The 18,700-nt window shown below is 56.2% G+C and overlaps 6 protein-coding genes across 6 annotated transcripts; 4 read left to right on the top strand and 2 right to left on the bottom strand.

Moving 5' to 3' along the window:
* Positions 1–296: 296 nt before the first annotated feature.
* Positions 297–998, top strand: RHO25_000998 (uncharacterized protein; the record flags this gene model as incomplete). The annotated part of the gene is made up of 4 exons (XM_023593607.2): positions 297–466; positions 525–677; positions 730–869; positions 925–998. 4 exons carry the CDS (start codon positions 297–299, stop codon positions 996–998), a joined length of 537 nt encoding a protein of 178 aa, XP_023458986.1.
* Positions 999–1,882: 884 nt separating this feature from the next.
* Positions 1,883–4,165, top strand: RHO25_000997 (uncharacterized protein; the record flags this gene model as incomplete). The annotated part of the gene is made up of 1 exon (XM_023593606.2): positions 1,883–4,165. The coding sequence occupies one exon, from the start codon at positions 1,883–1,885 to the stop codon at positions 4,163–4,165; it is 2,283 nt and encodes a 760-aa protein (XP_023458454.1).
* A 520-nt stretch (positions 4,166–4,685) lies between these two features.
* On the bottom strand, positions 4,686–8,263 carry RHO25_000996 (uncharacterized protein; the record flags this gene model as incomplete). The annotated part of the gene is made up of 2 exons (XM_023593605.2): positions 4,686–4,831; positions 4,885–8,263. The coding sequence occupies 2 exons, from the start codon at positions 8,261–8,263 to the stop codon at positions 4,686–4,688; spliced, it is 3,525 nt and encodes a 1,174-aa protein (XP_023458988.1).
* Positions 8,264–10,489: 2,226 nt separating this feature from the next.
* On the top strand, positions 10,490–13,068 carry RHO25_000995 (uncharacterized protein; the record flags this gene model as incomplete). Its single annotated transcript, XM_023593604.2, has 2 exons — positions 10,490–12,927; positions 12,984–13,068. 2 exons carry the CDS (start codon positions 10,490–10,492, stop codon positions 13,066–13,068), a joined length of 2,523 nt encoding a protein of 840 aa, XP_023458990.1.
* A 1,183-nt stretch (positions 13,069–14,251) lies between these two features.
* On the top strand, positions 14,252–15,973 carry RHO25_000994 (uncharacterized protein; the record flags this gene model as incomplete). Its single annotated transcript, XM_023593603.2, has 1 exon — positions 14,252–15,973. One exon carries the CDS (start codon positions 14,252–14,254, stop codon positions 15,971–15,973), a length of 1,722 nt encoding a protein of 573 aa, XP_023458989.1.
* A 731-nt stretch (positions 15,974–16,704) lies between these two features.
* Positions 16,705–17,701, bottom strand: RHO25_000993 (uncharacterized protein; the record flags this gene model as incomplete). Its single annotated transcript, XM_023593602.2, has 2 exons — positions 16,705–17,501; positions 17,554–17,701. The coding sequence occupies 2 exons, from the start codon at positions 17,699–17,701 to the stop codon at positions 16,705–16,707; spliced, it is 945 nt and encodes a 314-aa protein (XP_023458992.1).
* Positions 17,702–18,700: the final 999 nt, after the last annotated feature.

The raw sequence follows: 18,700 nt of genomic DNA, 5'->3' as shown, positions 1-18,700 counted from the left end.
TTCCGAGTCCCTCTCTGGTCTTTTTAGTTGAGCAAGCGTTATTGATTTGCGCATCGTCGATCCCAAACTGCTCCGAGCAAGGATCCGTTCTTCACGGCTGGACCGAGTCCCGCGATCCAGACATGGCGTTGCAGCTCGAAAGTGGATGGATTGTGGAAGCCGCATGCTTGGGTAGCTGATGTAGTCCAGGCACTCCGCTCCCCATGACGATTTAGCAAGGTCGTGCGAGGCCGTTCCGGACTGCACTTGCTTTATATCGGATTCAGACGAAGCCTCACACTGACCCAGTTACAAACATGGTTCCCGCTCCGGTATCTGCTTTGGCGCAAAGCGAGTCGAAAACAAGACTCTTCCAACGGTTGCACTTGTGTGAAGATGATCGAGCCCACAAGGAGCTCTATAGTCTAATGAAGAGGGAAGCTGTGGCGGGTAGGAAACGGCTCATTGAAAAGGAGAGCGCAGGGTCGTGCGTCAGCACCGTTGTCCGCTACTGCCTTTCTGCTGAGCTACTAACGTCAGGGTAGACCCATCAACGAGACAGCAACGCACGCTGAGATCTTACGTATCTACAAGCTCGCAAGCCCAGAGACTCGGACCATTTACGACCTCGGAAAAGATACAGATGGACCGGAGGAGGAGAATTGGGTGATCCGGTGGCTACTGTGGCATTCCTTTCGGCGGGTGCTGTCCCTCCTGCGGAGCTGACAATATGCTGATGCCTCTCGATAGATACCGAGACCAACGCAACAATCGCATTCGAGGCGGCAACACAGCTCCTGGCAATCAGGCGAATGACGATGATGAGTCGAGCGGCGCATGCAGCAGTGCACAGTCAGTGACTCCAGACCAGGAGCAGGATAGCAATGGCTGTAAGATACCCAACCCACGATAGCACAGTGCTTCTGTACTGATGCCAACCGCCAGCCGAGAATGCATCCGCGCGCCGGAACGAGTACTGGGACCCGGTGCGCAACCAATGGGTGTCACGGTCACCGTAGCTCTGCCTATGGAACTGGATGGAAGGCTCGGATGGCGACGATTACCGATCGAGACGCACATGCCCCCAGTCTACACGCCTGCACCACTGTCGTATTGAGCGTGACGAAGGCTTGGGTAAACACATCCATTGCTGCCTGCGCGACGGCTGCTGAAGGGCATTGCACAGATTGGGGCATTGCGAAGGGGCTATGCTCGGCTAGGAGACACTGCAGCGAGGCTGCAAGCAGAATGATGCCAGTATTATGATATTTGTTGCTAATCGAGTAATTGCAACGCAGCCAGGATGGCGGTGACGGCTCTTCGGTCGGCTCTTCGGTCGGTTCGGTCTGGGTGATGGCTGCGGTAGCAATGTGACAGCTGCTGCTCTGCGCACGTCCCTAGCGCCGGTGGACATGGCTAGCTTCTGAAGTGCATAGGCGATGTTTCCCATGTGTGCTTGTGCCTCTCTCGAACTCCCCCCGGAATGCAGGCGTCGCATTCGCACAGCTGTCGCCGTCGCGGATTCCTGGCTCACGAGTGCAGGCTGCAGCACAACGGCCGGGGGCGTTTGTCACCGCAATGCACAATTCTGCTGTGCCGCGCCGCGTAGCTGCAGCCGCAAGTGGCTGTTTCTTCTTCTGTCGGGCGCGACCGCGCCAGGGTTCAGCAGCGTGCATGTGCGGGTGCGTGGGAGAAAACGCCGAGCTGGAATGACGTGGGCCGCTTCGACCTCACTTCTCCCTCAGCTGCCTGCCTGCCTGCCTGCCTGCACGTCCGACATCGTCCACGCGCCCACACGCACACCCCTCCACCACGCGCCCCCCGCCCGCCCCCGGACCGACGACTGGATGTCTCGATAGCGAGGCTGCTGTTTGCCCCCACCGCGCTGCGCCCAGCGCTCGAGATGCCCAGCCGACCAGAAAAGCTGCGGCCAAAGCACCAGTCGCTGATTCTCAGATGCTACCCGCGCCTGGACACGAAACCCAACGGCTCGGAGCTGGCCTATCTCCTCTACTATGTCAGCAGTCGCCAGAACAAGATCCACAAGGTCGGCGACTACCTGGAGTCGCGGACGCAGTACGATGTCGCCCACAGCCAGAGCGCACGCGTCCAGATCACCCTGCAGATCTTGACGGCCGTCCTCGAGCACAATGCCATTAATCGCGGCTCGGGATTCGCTCTCATCTCACCCTCAGTCCTGCGCATTCTCCGCCAAGTGCTCGACAACTCGACCGACATTGGCTTGATCGAGGCGACTCTCGCTACCTGGGACGCCCTGTGTCAGCACCAGGACGCCGCCAGCCTTGCCGCAGACCACGAATACCGTGACCTGTACACCCAAGTGGTTCACCTCTATGGGTCTCTCGCCAAGAATAACACCAAGAAGATGGGCAGCTCCACGCAGCCTGTCGCCAATCACGATGCGCTGCGGCTGCGCAAGGCCGGTGTTGCCGCCATCATGAGCATCTTCGCCCCCGCAGAACAGCTCGAGCGGGACTGGAACCGCGAATTCGACTACTCATTTGCTGCCGTGCTCACCAATTTACGCAACGCAGGGAAGCACGATTACATCGACTCCTTGCAAGGCCTCTACCGTGAAGCTGAAGAGAAGGAGGGCAGAGACAGCAAAACCCTGAATCGGAGGCAGAGTATAACACACTCGAGGACACTGTCGGGATACCAGGAAGAGCAGGCACCAGATCCGCGCACTGCCGAAGGCACAGCGCAAGATGCCGATCGAATCGAAGAAGAAGAGGTGGGCTTACTCGCCACTGATTGTGTCAAAGCTATTTTCAATACGCAAAATCGCGGCCAAACGCGAGAAGCTACCTTCTCCTTCATGCGCTTCATCGCTGGCGAGCAGGGCCGCAGCATCAATGACTGGGCCAGCCAGTTGTTCAGGCTCATTACGTCTTGGACACCCGTGCAAGATCGCTTCGTGATCCTGTTCACTGCTGTGGAGACGCTCAGACGGCTGCCAGTGGACGGTGCCGATTTTCGACTGCACGAAACCTACGCAAAAATGATCCACGGCGTCGTTAGCTCGGATCTCAATCTCATCGGCCTTTCAGTCATGGACGTGCTGGTTGGGTTGATGACCACGACAATCCGAGCCGTCTCATATTGCGCCCGCCCAGGAAACAATCTCTTGACCCGCGAGACTACATCTGCCAGCAACGAACAGAACGCGGCCATGTCGACGGTGGAGACACTAAAGCAGAGCATCGCATGTCTGGCCGGACACATTTACTACTCGGACCAGGTCACGGACATGATTGCGGCCATTCTTGTGCGAGTAAAAGCATATCCCTCCGCTGCGGACTTCAAGAGTAACATCTTTGGAGAAAGCAGATCGCGATCAAACACCCGTGCCACTGAAAACACAACGCCCAGGCACCGTCTTGGCACCTCTCGCGGGACGAAGACCTCTGCCAATGCTGCATCACCGGCTCGCCCAAGCACAGCTGCAGCAAGTACAACCCCCGCGACCAAAGACTCGGCTCACGATGACAGGTCAGACGCGGACAGAGAAACCAGTGAGCGAAGCAATAGCCTTCGAAGCGGCTACTTCACCACCGATGAAGCCCGAAAGTGCGCTTTTGACATCATTCGGAGCATCATTGAAACCGCTCAGGTGGGCAAGAAGCAAACACATACCAACGTGTTGATCAAGCGGAATCGCGTCAATGTCGGAGTCTGGGATGGCACGCAATGGCTGGCGCGAATCGGATCTGAGGATGTACGCAACGCGTACAAGGATGCAGTTGCTACGTGGGCTCAGCTGGAGTCCGAGGAGAAAGATGCGAGCTATCTCGATTTCGAGGCCGAGGATTGCTTTGGCAGGTTTGTGGAAAAGGAAAAGGCCGCGTCTCTGCGTGGCAGCATTGGCCAAAGCCAGCAAAGTCATCCGCAATTGCTCATGCTCCCTAACAATTTTGGTGGCGAGCGGAGATTGAGCTCTGGCAATATCAGCAGCAACGTGGGAGCTTTCGATGGCAATGGCTCGATAAAGCCGAGGGTGCGCGCCAAAGACTTGGAGGAGATTATGGAAGGCAAGCGACAGGTTGAATTGGCGGTGGAAGTCAATCAGGGAGAGGAGGTCGATTTGCAACAATTGCTTGCTGGGATACAGGTTGATGAGACGAAGAAGGCGAGAGTACCGCTCATGGCTGCTCCACCTTATTAGACTCGTCCTCGCCACTAATTGTCGATGGTCGACGGACGGGCAGATTTTGGCTAGGACTGAGCATGCATGGTGAGATATAGACGATGATACCCGGATAATAACATCCCACCTATAGAGTGCCACTGGCAAGAGCATTGCGAAGAATCCACGGCGGCAGACATAGTCATGAGGTTCTGATCCTTACCGACAGGGCGAGTGACACAGTGATATTGATGGAAAGTGTTCTAAGTGTTCTTGGCGAAATGACCCGTTTATATCTTGGTATTTGTACATTTCAGTATACCTTAGAAAAACATACTTGCCATACCACCAGCTGATCCGGCACTCCCTCCGCCTCGGCTCGGCTCTGAAGTCCCATAGTATATATACACGAGTCCAGCTCTGTACTGTCATGTCGTCCGTTTCTGTTTCATCATTGCCATGGCAAAGTCAACTGTCTCGATATCTGCCGTATTGGGAACCAAGTGTTCCCCATGCGCTTCTTGTCCGCCCACACAAACTATTCGGCAAAGACTGGTGATTACATGACCACACAATTCTCTTCGTCGCGCTTCTGATCTTTACGGGTGAGCTTGCCGTTACTTGGAGGAGGGAACGATTTGTCCTTCTTGCCTCCACCTCTCTTCAGCTCTTCTAAACGCTCGATCGCTTTGGGGAACTTGTATGCTGTAATCCACGTTAGAAACAATTCTGATCTTGTCGAACCTCGAGTTACTTACATGCTGCTCTGGAATACCACTTCTTTGCCTCCTCCATGCTCTGTGGACATCCAATGCCGTTCTCGGTGAAGTAGCCCATAGCGAACATCGCCTTGGCGAGAGGAGGTTCAGAACTAGCAGCCTTTCGTGCCCACAAGTACGCTTCTGTGTCACTGTTCTCCAAGATCCCCGGCGCTCCTGTCAGATACCATCCGGAAAGTGCAAGCTCGGCTTGATGCTCGCCTTGCGCTGCAGCTTTAGTGTAGTATGCAATGCTCATCCTGTTATCGATCGTGCATCCTAGATGCCCGTACTCGTACGCTTGGCCAAGGCGGAATTGACTGTTCTTGTACCCTAGAGTCGCGGCCTTCTGAAAGAGCTCACGAGCATACGAATCATCAGCAACGAGCTTGTTGCGAATCTCTGGGTTCGTGTTATCACTTTCGTAGAGCTGTGCTAGTTCATGTAGCGCGTGAGGGTTGTCAGCGTCTGCTTTTTCAGCAGCACGCTTCAGCCAGATGACAGCCTCGACAATGTTGCGTTGCTGACCCAGCAGTCCTTTGAGCAGAACTGCGCCCAGCTTGTACATACCCGGTCCGTCGCCAAGTGTCGCAGCACGACGATACCATTGCACAGCTTTGGCGTAATCGCGGCTTGTGCCTCCCCCTTCTTCGGGACCAATTTCGCAGCACACCGCTGTGCGATATGCGGCCTCAGGATGATTTCCCTTTGCTGCTGCCTGGTATAACTTGAAAGCCTCTTTGGCATCGAACTCGAGCCCCAGCGCCCCAGAGCCGTAGCAATCTGCCAAATAGAATTGGGCGTCTGCATAACCCCCTTGAACCAGTTTCTTGAGGCGCTTGTCGGCTTCCAGCACGTGTCTCTCGCGATTTTTCGCTGTGGTTCTCGGGTCTGCACGACCTCCTTCGGCCGCGAGTACCGTTGACGCCTCGACCAACTTCTTCACTAGGATCAGAGCTTTCTTCGCATTATCCGGACTGGCATCCACTGAAGAGCGAAGATGCTCCAGCTCTCCGATCGTGACCGGCTGCGCAAAATGGTCCTTGGAGGCCTGTCGCTCGTGCGGCGGCGCGCCCTTTATTGGTGGTGCTGATTGAGTACCACCATAGTTCCGGACCGGAGGTGGTTTTGCTGCCTGCCCAGGACCACCGTTTTCCATGAGTCCTGGGCGCACCGGTACTGGGTGGTGAGGTAGTGCATCTGGGTTGTTGGACGAAGGGTTTTGATCAGGGGCAGAGCGCTGCTGAGTTAGAGGTGGCGCGGCCATGCCATGCGCTCCGTGAAGGGGACCGCGAGTTGGTGGTGCGCTTCCTGCCCGATTCATTCCAGGGTCTGACCAGGCGGTCCCTTGACGGTCAAGATCGGGGCGTGGTGGATGTCCTCTGCCCATTGGCATACCATTCGGCCCTCCACGACCACGCATGCCGTTTGGATTTCCACGCATACCATTCGGCCCTCCACGCATACCATTAGGACCTCCTCGCATACCATTGGGTCCTCCACGCATGGCCATCGGTCCTCCACGCATGCCATTGGGGGGACCACGCGGCAGTGGCCGCCCTTGAGCATCAAAGCGCTGTGGAGGAGGCGGACCATTCCGGTAAGGCATGGGTCTTCCATCATCCAGCGACCGTCTCACTGGTGGATCGTGAGCGAAAGGTGCCTGCGGAGGCTGCATGTCAGGCGGCGGGCCGGCTCGCATACGAGAATCTTGTGCGCCTGTATGTGGAAGCTGTGGAGGCACAGACGATGCTCCAGGATGGTAGCCATCGTGTCTTGGCGGAGGTCTATATCCAGCTTGTGTGTTCGGATCATGTTGGATTGGAGGTTGGTCATATCGCACGTCTGGCGCGGATGAGGAGTGTGGCAATCCTGGATGCGCTGGAGGATGGATGGTAGTGGGAGCAGGACCCCGCGAAGCATTGTTTGCTTGCAAACGCTGCGCCGGCGCAGCACTGTCAAAGTCTGGCATGTCGGCCTCAATTTCTTCTTCGCGGGTAGTCGGCTTCCGCTGCAAAGGCTTCGGGGCAGGGTCGGCGCCATAGTCATCGATTATATCCCCGAGACTCGCAGGTCTACCATAGTCTTCACGTGCAAAGGGCTTCTGAGGCACGGAGGCATAATCGTCATGGAATGTCGCAGACTGAGGTTCTGACAATGGTACCGCTGGCTGGTGCACAGCTTGAGCACGAGCAGCTTGAGCTGTGGACGGCCGTGGCGGGACGTGCGTAGGACTGAGTGGCTGCGAAGTATTGTAGACTGGGGTCTGTTGGTACTGTGTGCGACTGGTATCGAGAGGCGGTACGGCAGTAGGGCCGCGGTGTTGAGGTGCTGCACGCTCAGCTTGCCTGCTGGAAGCATAATCCTGCTGCTGCGATGCTGAGTGGGCATAGCTGTCCGGATGATAGCCATTTGTCGGTGGCGATGGATCCTGTCCGAGACCAAAGTCAAAATGCTGATCGATGGGACTGCCTAGCTGATGGCCCGAAGGGTGTGGCGGTGCTTGTCCTTGGGCAGGCCTTCCTTGGTGAGTATGGTTATAGTCACGAACATTGGAATGGCCAGCGCCTTGATCGCGCGTCGGTCCGTGAGCGGCAGTATCGTAGCTGTTTTCCCATGAGCCTTGTGGCTGTTGCTGTCCTGCTGTCTTGGGTCTCTGCTCGTGCTGGCTCCTGCTGCCAGCGTGCTTTCCCTCCGAGCCCTTCGAACCAGGTCGCGCCTGCTTTTGATTGCCAAAATCCGGAAACGCATTGTCGAAAGGCAGCGTTTGTGGCGACCTCGTCTCCGCCTGCAGTCTACTCCTTTCCTTCGCTTTCCACTCGTCCATGGAAGACTTGCTCGACGCATGAACGTGCCCATGATTGGCCTCTTGCGGTTGCGCGTAGCCATAACCGTTCACTGGCGGCGCATAGCCGTTATCTCGGTGGTCGTACTGTTCCAACGCTGGTTGTCCACTGGTGTCTGATCGCATCGATCCAGCATTGGGTGGAAGCCCTTGATGCACATGTGGCGGCGAACGTTGCTGTGGTGCTCTCGGCTGATATCGCGCGTCATAGTGCCTGTCCTGGCCATATTCCTCGGGAGGAGCATACTGCTGGTCGAAGCGCGGCTCATGATACTGGGATGCGCTTTGTGCCTGTTCATAGCGATTGTCGTATCCTTGTTTCACGCTCGGCGCATAATTCGCCTCGTGGCCTCCATATTGTTGGTGCCGAGCTTGCGCATGTGCAGGTTGATCGTACTGTTCGTAGTGGTCAAAGGGTGTGCTCGCAAAGTCTGCGTAATCGTTGTAACTCTGCTGGCCGGTCGCAGGTGCCGGCGCGCGTGTCTGGTATGCTCGCCGCGGTGGCTCGTAAGTGGAGTGTTGGTCGTATGCCATGTTGTTGTGCTGGTGTCCAACTCGCAATGCCAGGCACGACTAACTCGGCATCGTAAAGGGGAGGAGCTGTCGGTCGTCAAGTGAGACCCATCGTCGTGTTAAGTTCGGGAATGGGGAACGGCGTCGTCTGAGCACACAAGGACCAGGTATGGGCTTCAATTGCACGTTTCAAGGTTGCTGAGGTGCGCTCTGACGGTCGCGGTGGACAGCAGAAGAGAGATCGTCCACGCGACCCGCCAACCCAGCGCTTCTGGTCTGGTGCGCGTCTTCGGCACGCGGCTGTGGCGCACGTATCCCGAGTGTCTGGGGTGCTAAACGCTCACAAGAAACATCATCATACGCATGACAGAGTTGCGACAGTATGGGACGTTTCAAGTCGAATTGAGACTCACGTCTGCTATCGCTGCGAGAGCTGACTCTTAATCCCAAGCGTGTACTGTACATTTTGCGCACGATGAAGCGCCACACTGTGAAAGCCAATGCCTATAAACACCTGCAGCTGCTCGGCACTTGCCTCAGGAGGTAAGCTCACCTGCAGGCCCCGATCGCGTGTCTTACACGTTTCGATGATTGCTGGCTGTGCATGTACATGTACTGTTTCTACTGCAGCTGTAATCATGATTCGCGCTCTAAGCACCAGCTTCCACACCTCCATGCGATAGCATCGATGGGTGATGACACTACTGTCATCTATGGAGAGCGACATGCGCTGTCTTGACAACGCGATCAGACATTTGACTCTCTCCTTTCGCAACAGTCATATCCATAACGCTTAGCGAAGTGATATTTGGATTGACGCACAGAAGCAAATTCTGCTGTACGTCTCTGAAGACTCTCTGGGCTATGCGAACTCTACTTGAGGGCCGGGCTCGCGAGTCTCTGATAATGCACGGCAGTAAGAGGAAGTGGTGCAAGTGCGCCGATGCAGAAACGGAAATTGTGCATTCGCTCGCTGTCTATTGCCAGGCGGAGCTCGCGAATGCTGGTGGCATGATTGGAGCGAGTGCCGGGACGCCTCAACCAATCGATCTGCTTTCTTCGCAGAGAATGCTAGACGCCTTGTGAGAATGAGAATAAGATCTAGATGGACACCAAGTATGGTGCCCGTTGCTTGTGGTCGCTATTGCAATCTTGTAAGCACCTCCTGCTTCCCCAACGTCCATGTAGCAAGTAGTTGTCTGTTGTTGGAAGAGCGACGAAGCTTGTCTGCATCACTTGACGCGATGTCGTTTTGGCTGGTCGGCTTGAAAGACCGCTGTCGTTCAGTCGTTGTTGAAGCTCGCGAGTTGCATCCAATTTTCGTAATCGCTCGACTGAGTAGGCACGCGAACCCATCACTGATCATTCGTGACAAGTGGGTTGTTTGTCGATTGTGCTCCGTGCAGTCTAATAAATCTGTACATCCGGCGAGCAGGCTGTGCAGAAAGAGGGCGACCGAGCGGGCTGCGGGTGCAGTGGATGTTGCTCCCCGAATCTACACCTGAACTCTCCCTTTCCCACGTTGTTGTCTGTGGCAGCGGACCGCTCAACCGTTGTCCCAGATAACCATTGCCATCTTCAGTGTAGCATGAGGGCGAGGGACGGAGCGTGTGAGGATCGCGTGCCGACGCCGTGTGCAAATGCAAACATGCACGTCATCGAGACACGCAGAAGTCGGCGGCGCACAGGACTCGAGCGGAGTGGACACGGGGCGGCGCAGAGGTCGCAGGCAAACAATTTCCGCCCGTGTCCATGCACCCGGGGGACTCTTCCACCTTTCCACGGATGAGAACCAGCATCGCGACACGCTGTTCCTTGGTCACGCAAAAGCAGTTGGGCGGTGGGTCTTGGCGTTGCAGCGCCAGACGACGCGTGAACCTTCGCTCTTTCCCATCTCCTGCTCCTACCGCCCTCGAGCGGCCACATACATCGCATCTGCCCAGGACACGGAGCCGACGCACGACACACTGCAGCACTTCGCGAACCGCTGCGGACCACGGCATGTCGCCTGTGCCACTGTAGACACTCGCTGCGCGTTCGACGACGATCAACAAAGCAACACCTCTGCGCGGCGCGTCCACCGTGCACCTGTTCCTCCTCCGTCATCCGATCGATTTGGTCCCTTGACAATACTGGACCGAGCCTGCTGTGGAACTGTGCGCGCACCGCGACAGTCGTCTCGCCAGCCACCGCGGCCTCTGCCACGAGACTCCGCCCACTGCTCGGTTCTTGCGCGTGCTCTCGACCATGCCGCCTTCTGGACGCAAGGGCAAGACCCGTGCGCGTAAAGCGCCTGCGGCCGCTGAGACTCAGGAGCCTTCAGACATCGATGCCGTCGAGGTGCAGGCCACGCCCACGCGTGGCTCAAAGAAGCGAACACGAGGAAGCGAGGCAGCTGCTCCAGCCTCGCGCAACACCCGTCGTAAAATCAAGGACACTCGCACTACCGAGCGCGATGATACAGAGGGGACGGAGCAACAAGAAGCCAGCGACAATGAGACGGAGCCATCCACACCGACGGAGCAGGAAATCATCCAGAGTCTGAGAGTATCAGACAAGCAGGTCATGGCCGTCGAAGACTATGCAAATGATCTCTTAGAGGGTCAAGAGAACGTGCCGGGCTACGGCAAAATTGCCGGCAGGGACTGGGTCTTCATCATCAGGAAGCTGGAGATCAACATTGGAAGACCTGAAGCGCATGAACGCCTTACCGCTCCCGCTGCCTCGACCGACAGCCAGCCGACCACACCGACTGCAAGGACCATCGTGGACATTGATCTCGGACCTGACAGGCAAATTTCTCGACTACATGCCGTCATCAACTATGAGCCTGAGCAGCAACGCTGGGTCTTGCACGTGAATGGCCGGAATGGCGCGCGCGTCGACAATAACCTCTGCCGTCGAGGCATGTCTGCATACCTTCGTAATGGCAGCGTGATCGAGATCAGTGGAACCCAGATGGCCTTCATAACCACGGCTACCGACGACAACGATGGTCCTGTTTGGGACGCATCCATCATCAAACAGGCGCAGTCATCGTCAGATGATGGTCAAGATGGTGAGGACGATCCACGCAATGGACCGAGTCGGACTGAGCCCCCTTCAACCGCTGGCCGTAGTCACCTTCAGGATCAAGGCATGTATCAGTCAGACTATTCTGGGCAGCAGCAACGGCAAAGCTCACAACAGCAACGCATGCATCCACACTCGCAAAGGGCCGCGCTGCAGGCCAATCCGGGCACCCCTATGCGTGCTCCACATCCATATGCCAAGTCGTCGCCGGCCGCAAACTATGCTCGTGGTGTCATGATGGAATCGACGGAGACAATCGATTATGCTGCAGAGGGCGCCAAGGACCTGAAACCACCACACTCGTACGCCCAACTCATCGGGATGGCCATTTTGAGCACTCCGGAACAGCAGATGACGCTCAACAACATATACAAGTGGATCATGGCAAACTATGCATTTTATCGTTTTAACACGGGCGGCTGGCAAAACAGCATTCGCCACAACCTGAGTCTGAACAAAGCCTTCACAAAAATCGCTCGCCGCACGGATGAGCCTGGGAAGGGGATGAAATGGATGATCGAACCTACCGAGTTCGATAATTTCGTGCAGCAAGGTATGAAAGGATGCAGGAGACCAAATCCCATCCCAGGTACTCAGAGCACCATGGGCTCACCTCACAGCCCTGCGTTACGCTCCGGGATCAAGAGGGATGGTGATGAGATCACGCCTCCGATGAATGCGTACCAGCCCTCGTACTCGACCGCAATCGAAGCTTACACGCCCGATCGGGGCTCAAGGCGACCAGTCAATGGGCGCTTCGAACACAGCGCGGGCCTAGGTATCGAGGGAAATAACCTGACTGACTACGACTACCCCCAAAGATCCACGCCGCGCAATGGACTTAACGCACTTGCCAATGCTGCTGGCTCACCGCCATCCCTCTACGTCAACGACGAAGGACGAAGCGGACCTTTGGACACACCCTTCCCTCTTCGTCCCTCGCAGCGTCTGGCGCCTCCAAGTACTCTCCGGCGTCCCAGCGACTTTATTCAGTTCAGTAGTCCGGCACCATTCTGGAAGATGGAAGGGTTGGCAGGCAGCACGCCCTTCAAGCCTTTTGACATTAGTCCTCTGAAAACACCTTTCCCGCTGAACAAAGACAAAGGGAAGCTCGCAAAGCAGCATGACGAACGAACATCTCCCGTTGCCAAGTCCGATGCAGAGGAGGCACAGCCAAAGGCATTGGAATCTCTCCGTCCAGGTAGTCCAGTCGTTGGATCCAGCAGCCCTCCGAGACCACACAATTCGGTTCGTGCGCTGGACGCGAGTCCAACATTGAGCCGGCCAACGACGGCCACCGCCAAGAGCCTGAGTCAGCTCAGCAATGCTGGCGGAGAGCAGGACGGCGACACTGCGAAAGACAAGACGCCACCGAGCGCAGTACCATCAGCGGCGGGGGTGCAGCAGCATACTCCGCCAACTACCGTGGTGCAGACTATTCAGCCTGCGTTGCGTGAGCATGAGCTTCCGAAGGCGGCTGTCGTCAATCACTTTGATTCGGTGCATCCCACCGCGAACGGTGGCTATCTGCAAAGTAGTTCGTACGGGAGTGTGCCACCAGCGACCGCGTACCAATCGAACGATGACGATGACGAAGGCATCGACCTTGTCAAGTAAGTTTGTGATTGCCCCCACTGAAGTGCACATCAATGCTGACTATTTCTCGCAGGGGCTTTCAGCCCATCGGCACGTTCCATCAGCAGAACCACATTGCTATGCACGCGCACGCTGGCATGTCGGCTTTTGGTCGTTGAACAGATGTGCGAATGGAACAGTGTTGTATAGCGAACGAAACGGTTGGTATATGCGGCCAAGGCTCGTGCAGGGTTGTGGTTCAAGAGTGATCTCCCGCGCCACACTGCAGGCTCAGTGCGCAGATGAATTGTATGCGATAATGCCGTTGACGAGCGCGACTTGGGCAAATGACAGGTGGGCATGGATTGGCGTTCAGAGGCATAGAGTTGGTAGGAAGTTGGGATGGAACATTGTTACAAAAAAAGGCACGAAGGCGCAAGCACTGCGCTCGCTTGTTCTTTACGAGAAGTGTCTTGTGTGAATCAATTCGCTCTGTTTCCGAAGTGAGTCCCGGCGACATGAAATCTGATTTGTGCCGCTATCGATAGCAGGGACCCCAATGGCAAGCCTGACGGCAATAACGCAGACGAATTTCCCAAGTTTCGGTCGTCTGCAACTTGCGACTTGGTCTCGCTGCGGCGGGCTTCTAGAACTTCCTGGTGCACATCATTCCCTGTAGTGAATTGCCATTGGGCACACGATGTGCTGGCGGCTGTCGTCGGCCGTTGACGGACGGGCAGCGGAGGGCAAAGGCTGGGGATTCACGGACACGTCGAACAGCGTCAATCACCGTTGCGGCGGGAATATTGTGCAGTGCGGCGGCGGAAGCACAGGCGATGCGTGGTGATGTATTGGGATATCAGGAGGCGTTCTTGTATGTTAAAGTTGTACTAGTGGCCAGGAAGTCGTCCTTCATTTGCCCGTGATGATAACTAATTGCCTCGATCGCCAGTAGCGCGCGCACGCACACCACAGCGCTGGGCGTGCGCTGTGCTCCTCCTGCCACGGGGAGTCCGCAGCGTGCAGAGCATCTCATATCCCTTCTCATGTCGCGACGTCCAACCAGGATCCGCACCCGCCGACCTGCGAGCGATTCTCGGCGCTGCTGCGACTGTGCTGCCGTGAAACGCGCTGCTGCACGAGCGACATACCCGTCGCCCACCTCCGTCTCCGTCTGCTCCCCGCCCTGACATCGATGCTCACCAGCACCTCCGCGTAGAGCACACCCGCCCGCCGTTGCCCTCGACGACACCATTGCACCAACGTTACCCGCCGCGCGACGAGGGCCGAGACGGAGCTGCGGTGGACTAAGTGCTGCAGCTCCCGACTATTGCTACGTCCGCCGTGGCCGCCACCACCACCATGAACGGCGGCGGCAGCGGAGGGGCGTGGAGCTACGCCGTGCCCTTGGAGGAGACCGACGGTAATGCACGACCACCCAAGTCCCGCTCGCCGCAGCGCATTGAGCACGACTGGGACGAGAATGCGGGTAAGGCGCTCGATCGGCGCAGCAGCGCTTGGGACCTACAGAGCGATTCGGAGACGGCCAAGCAGCGGAGGACATCAGTGCGTGCTGTCAATAGCACTGCAGTGCGGAAACGCTCTCGCAACACGCTGCGAGAAAACAAGCAGCAGCAGAGCGGTCCTGCTCCCAAGGCCAAGGGCAGTGGCCCGGGCAGCCCCTACACTCCCGACGACGATTCAGCGTGGATACACCGAGACAAGCTGGCCCAAATCGAGATTCAAGAGTTGGAGGAGGCGGGCATATACATTCGCCCTTCGCGCCGCTCTCAGAGCTTGGGGCCCGGACGTGAGAATGGCAGAATGAGTCGGTCCATGAGCCGAACGGGTTCTCGCAAACCACTCAATGACCAGTCGAACCGCACGCAATACGATGATGACTACGCCGCTGCATATCCAGCTCACGAGCACCATGAGCGAACACCCATCAGCAACGGTGTCACTCCTCTTGCGTCAACCCGTGAGACAACCTCACCCCAACACTCTCCACAGGCGTCACAACCTTCCACTGGACACGATTCGTCCATAAATCGGCCGAGCAACGACCGCAACAATCACGACTCGTCTCAGCCATCGCAACAGGCACCGACAGGCAGACCGAGCACATCGAGAATACCAGTATCGCGAAACACCCCAGTGCCCGTCCCTCACGATGTGGTGGAGCGCGATTCACCACTGCCGCGAAGTCGAGCAGGATCTCAGACCTTAAGTGGCAGTTGGGACGAGGCGCAGTATGCGAGGGCTCGCAGCGGTAGCGTGAGCAGTCAGATGCTGCTCGAGTCGGACCATGACCGGAAACGTATCACGCCCCCCGAAGGCGCCAATAAACTTGCCTCTGGGGAGGACTCTCCTCAGAAAGCGCGCGTGCCAAAGCAAACCCCGACAGGACGCAAAGCCTCAAACCCTTCGAGCAGTACTGCCAGGCCAGGATCATCGGCGGGAAAGCGCGTGACTTCAGGCTCTGCAACTCGTCGCCCTGGATCGAGCTCCGGACACAAGTCTCGACCCTCCACTGGAGTCTTCACGCCGGAGGGCGATCCGCCGTGGATAGCATCCATGTACAAACCTGACCCTCGCTTGCCGCCTGACCAACAAATGTTGCCCACCCATGCGAAGCGAATGATGCAAGAACAATGGGAGAAAGAGGGCAAGACCGGTACCGTATACGACCGAGACTTCAATCTTCTCAACGACGAGGAATTGCGACCCAAGAGACCAATCTCAGGCCAGCTAGACCTGAATTCTCACGACCTGGATCCATCGAACGGTCTTGCGGCCGACACTACTTTTACCAATGGAACCCCCTCCAACGACGCTTCGAACAGCAACGGCTGGCCAATAGGTCTGAAGAGTGACAGTGGCAGTATTCGTCACGGTAATGGTGGGGGTTACAAGATCACGCCCACGATATCCAGTGGACCTACAATGCAAAGGCCCGGGACGTCTGAGCCAGCCCCGCCCCAAAGAAGCAGCACCGCTCAGGACCAACCCTTACGAGTACCAGAGCTGGACGAGAAAGAAGAACCCAAACCCAAGAAGGCATGCTGCTGTGTTGTGATGTAGCATTGCCTGGACAGTCCCTAAGATTTTCATGTATTTGTATTGCGTTTTTTTTTAACGCTTACCCAGTGCGCAACAGGAACATTTTCTTACCGTGTAGATTTAACCACAGCCGCTTTGGCAGGCACATATCGAGATCTCGCCAGGACAAATGCAGCGGCAGCGATTCAGGGGTGGAAATGGTTGGGCACCGAACATAAGAATGAGCACACCGATGTTTTCGGACATATCTGGGCGATTGTGATGCGGAACATTCTGGTTTTGATAGCGTTTAAGCGGTTTCTTTTTTGTATTTCGGGAAATTGAGCATCGTCGAGGAAAAAGCACATTGCTTGCGCACTGCAGAACAACGTTCACCACGAGGGAGAGCCCACGAGAGTGTACATTGTCTTCACTCGACTGCAGCGATCGCGATGCTGCCGACATCACAAGTCAAAATATGTCCATAATATACTATCCACAATTGGAGCTCAACGACGGCGCTAGCCTTCAGTCTTCTTCTTCCTTCCCATTCATGGCTGGTGCGAAACTTGTACGTATTGCTTGTGATCATCAATCAAGAGGCGGCCATTGTGGACAGAGCAGCATATACAGCCTACGACTGTAAATCTCGCGTTTGCATGGTGTCCAGCAGAACAACTGTCCACAGGCTGTGATTAGCGAACTCAGAGTTCTTGCACACTGCGAAAGCTATGAGTCCTGCGATCTCTCAGATTCTTCCTTCCTGGAAAATATCACAGGGGCGTCGGTAGCTGTCCCGCAGTCAACCTCATCGCGTTGATATACTGCAGCACATTCGACTCATCGCACCGCACGAGCTTTTGCAAACTGCTAACTTGTTCTTGTAACGCTTTATTGGCCTCCAGAAGGCGACTTCGCTCGCCTTGTAGATCCTGGATGTAATTGGCGGCTGTTTGGATGATGACGGCTTTGGAAGGCATGCGTGGAGAAGAGACATCTTCGTAGTCGCCTGTGCAAGGCTGGGCGTCGCGGAGAGAAGGGAGAGTCAGTCGGAGGGACTCGATTTGGTTGTTCAGGTTGTCTCTATATCGTCTTTCGACGAGGTTGTGGGGTACGCGGCCGCGGGATAGAGATGCTCGGGAGTCGCGGCTGATGGTTCTGTAGGCGGATGGTCGTGTGTTTGTGTTGTCTGGGATGGTATCGTCGGGGTCGATGGCAGGACGCTTCATCTTGTTGCGTGATTCCGGATCACTCGGCTGCTCTGGAGGCGTGGAAGAGTGGCTGTCTGTGCGCGTAGCGGATGCATTGGTATGCTGTCCGCTGTTGCTCGGTTCAGGTGGTGTATGAGGATATTGGCGGTGCTTCGGACATAGCTGGAGGTTCCAACATTCTTGCGGTCCTCCTGGACATGGAAATGCAAGTTTATCCTCTTCGGTCAGTGGTCGCAGTGGCCGGAAGGGCGAGTTCGGTGTGGGTGGAAGGCTGAGTCGGAGGTTCTGCTGCGATGCGAAGTTCCATTCTGGGAAATTGGGCAAGCTCAGACTTGGACGACTTCCATTCAGTGCCGTTGCTGTTTCTCTATTAGTACGATTTGCAAGTGGCTTGCTGAGGGTCGTGCGTACGAAGAGAGCGATTCTGCTGGTCATGCTGGGGGCTGGTGTCAGAAAGGGGATTCTGTTCATGCTGGCCATAACCGTGGTCAAGCTGGTGATCAATCACGAGATTGTCTGGAGAGACAAACATGGCATCTTGGTGCGCACTAGCTGCCATGGGATATCGATCTTTGGCCTCCAGGCTTAATTCTCAATCTGAATTCTTGCGCGTGAGAAGCGTATGAGGATGACTTGTCCACCAGCAGAGCATGTAGGTGACTTGTTAGGAGACAGAGGGCATTGCAACGATTCCATCGATTCGTTCATTATGTCGTATGTTCTCTACACGGCCAACCAAAGAGCAATGCAGAAAGGCCTGGCAGTCCGCGGCGCAGGCAAGCAGCGGGTGGCTGAGAGCAACTAGGTTTCGGTCTGCAAAGGGTGGAGGGCATGCATGGTAGGCACAAGAAGCTCCTGCCAGAAAGAGCACGTTCTGAGGCTGTCTAGACATGGGATTGTATGCAGCGAATCTAGAGCACTTGGACAGAAGTGGATCCTCTCCATTACCCCTGGTCAGTGCGAAAGGCTGACTTGATCGTGTCATACATAGCAATCGAACTGCAGTCCTGACTTCCGATCTTGCCTGCTATACTGGACTTGCCGGGCCGTAAAACTCCCTGACACTTGGTGAGTAGGATGTGCGGGAAGAATTTTAGGATTCGGCACTTTCAAGTGGGAGTCCTCCGCACAGAATGCCAAATCTTGTCTGACGCCTCGCTGTGTATTTGGTTCAGCTGCCCTCAGGTACAAGCATAGATGTCGCGAACCATCCATTCTCAGTATGTTTCATCAAGCTGAAGTACCGGAGGTCATCCTGGTCGTAGCTGCCAGGGAGTGCGATTCGGTAGCAAAGCCCATAGGATCGTACTATCAGCGATCGGCGATCTTTACAACACTGAATTCTGCAGCAGTTTCTCCGAATAGCGAACATAGCACGCTATCCTTGGTGAAGCCGGACTTGATCACGACTTCGCAGGCAGACGCTGCAAGTAGCTGCCTCACCGCGGAGCTTCCATCAGCTGTGCAACGCCGCGGGACGGCGGAGGAGAGCGGAGCGGAGCAGGGCAGGAACGCTGCGTCTTTGCACAAATGATGACCAGGACCGGGTGTCATGCGG

The sequence above is a fragment of the Cercospora beticola genome, chromosome 1 (genome assembly GCF_033473495.1).
Source record: "Cercospora beticola chromosome 1, complete sequence".
Taxonomy (NCBI): domain Eukaryota; kingdom Fungi; phylum Ascomycota; class Dothideomycetes; order Mycosphaerellales; family Mycosphaerellaceae; genus Cercospora; species Cercospora beticola.
The sequence above is the reverse complement of the archived record's forward strand: the minus strand, read 5'-3'. Positions and strand labels throughout refer to the sequence as shown.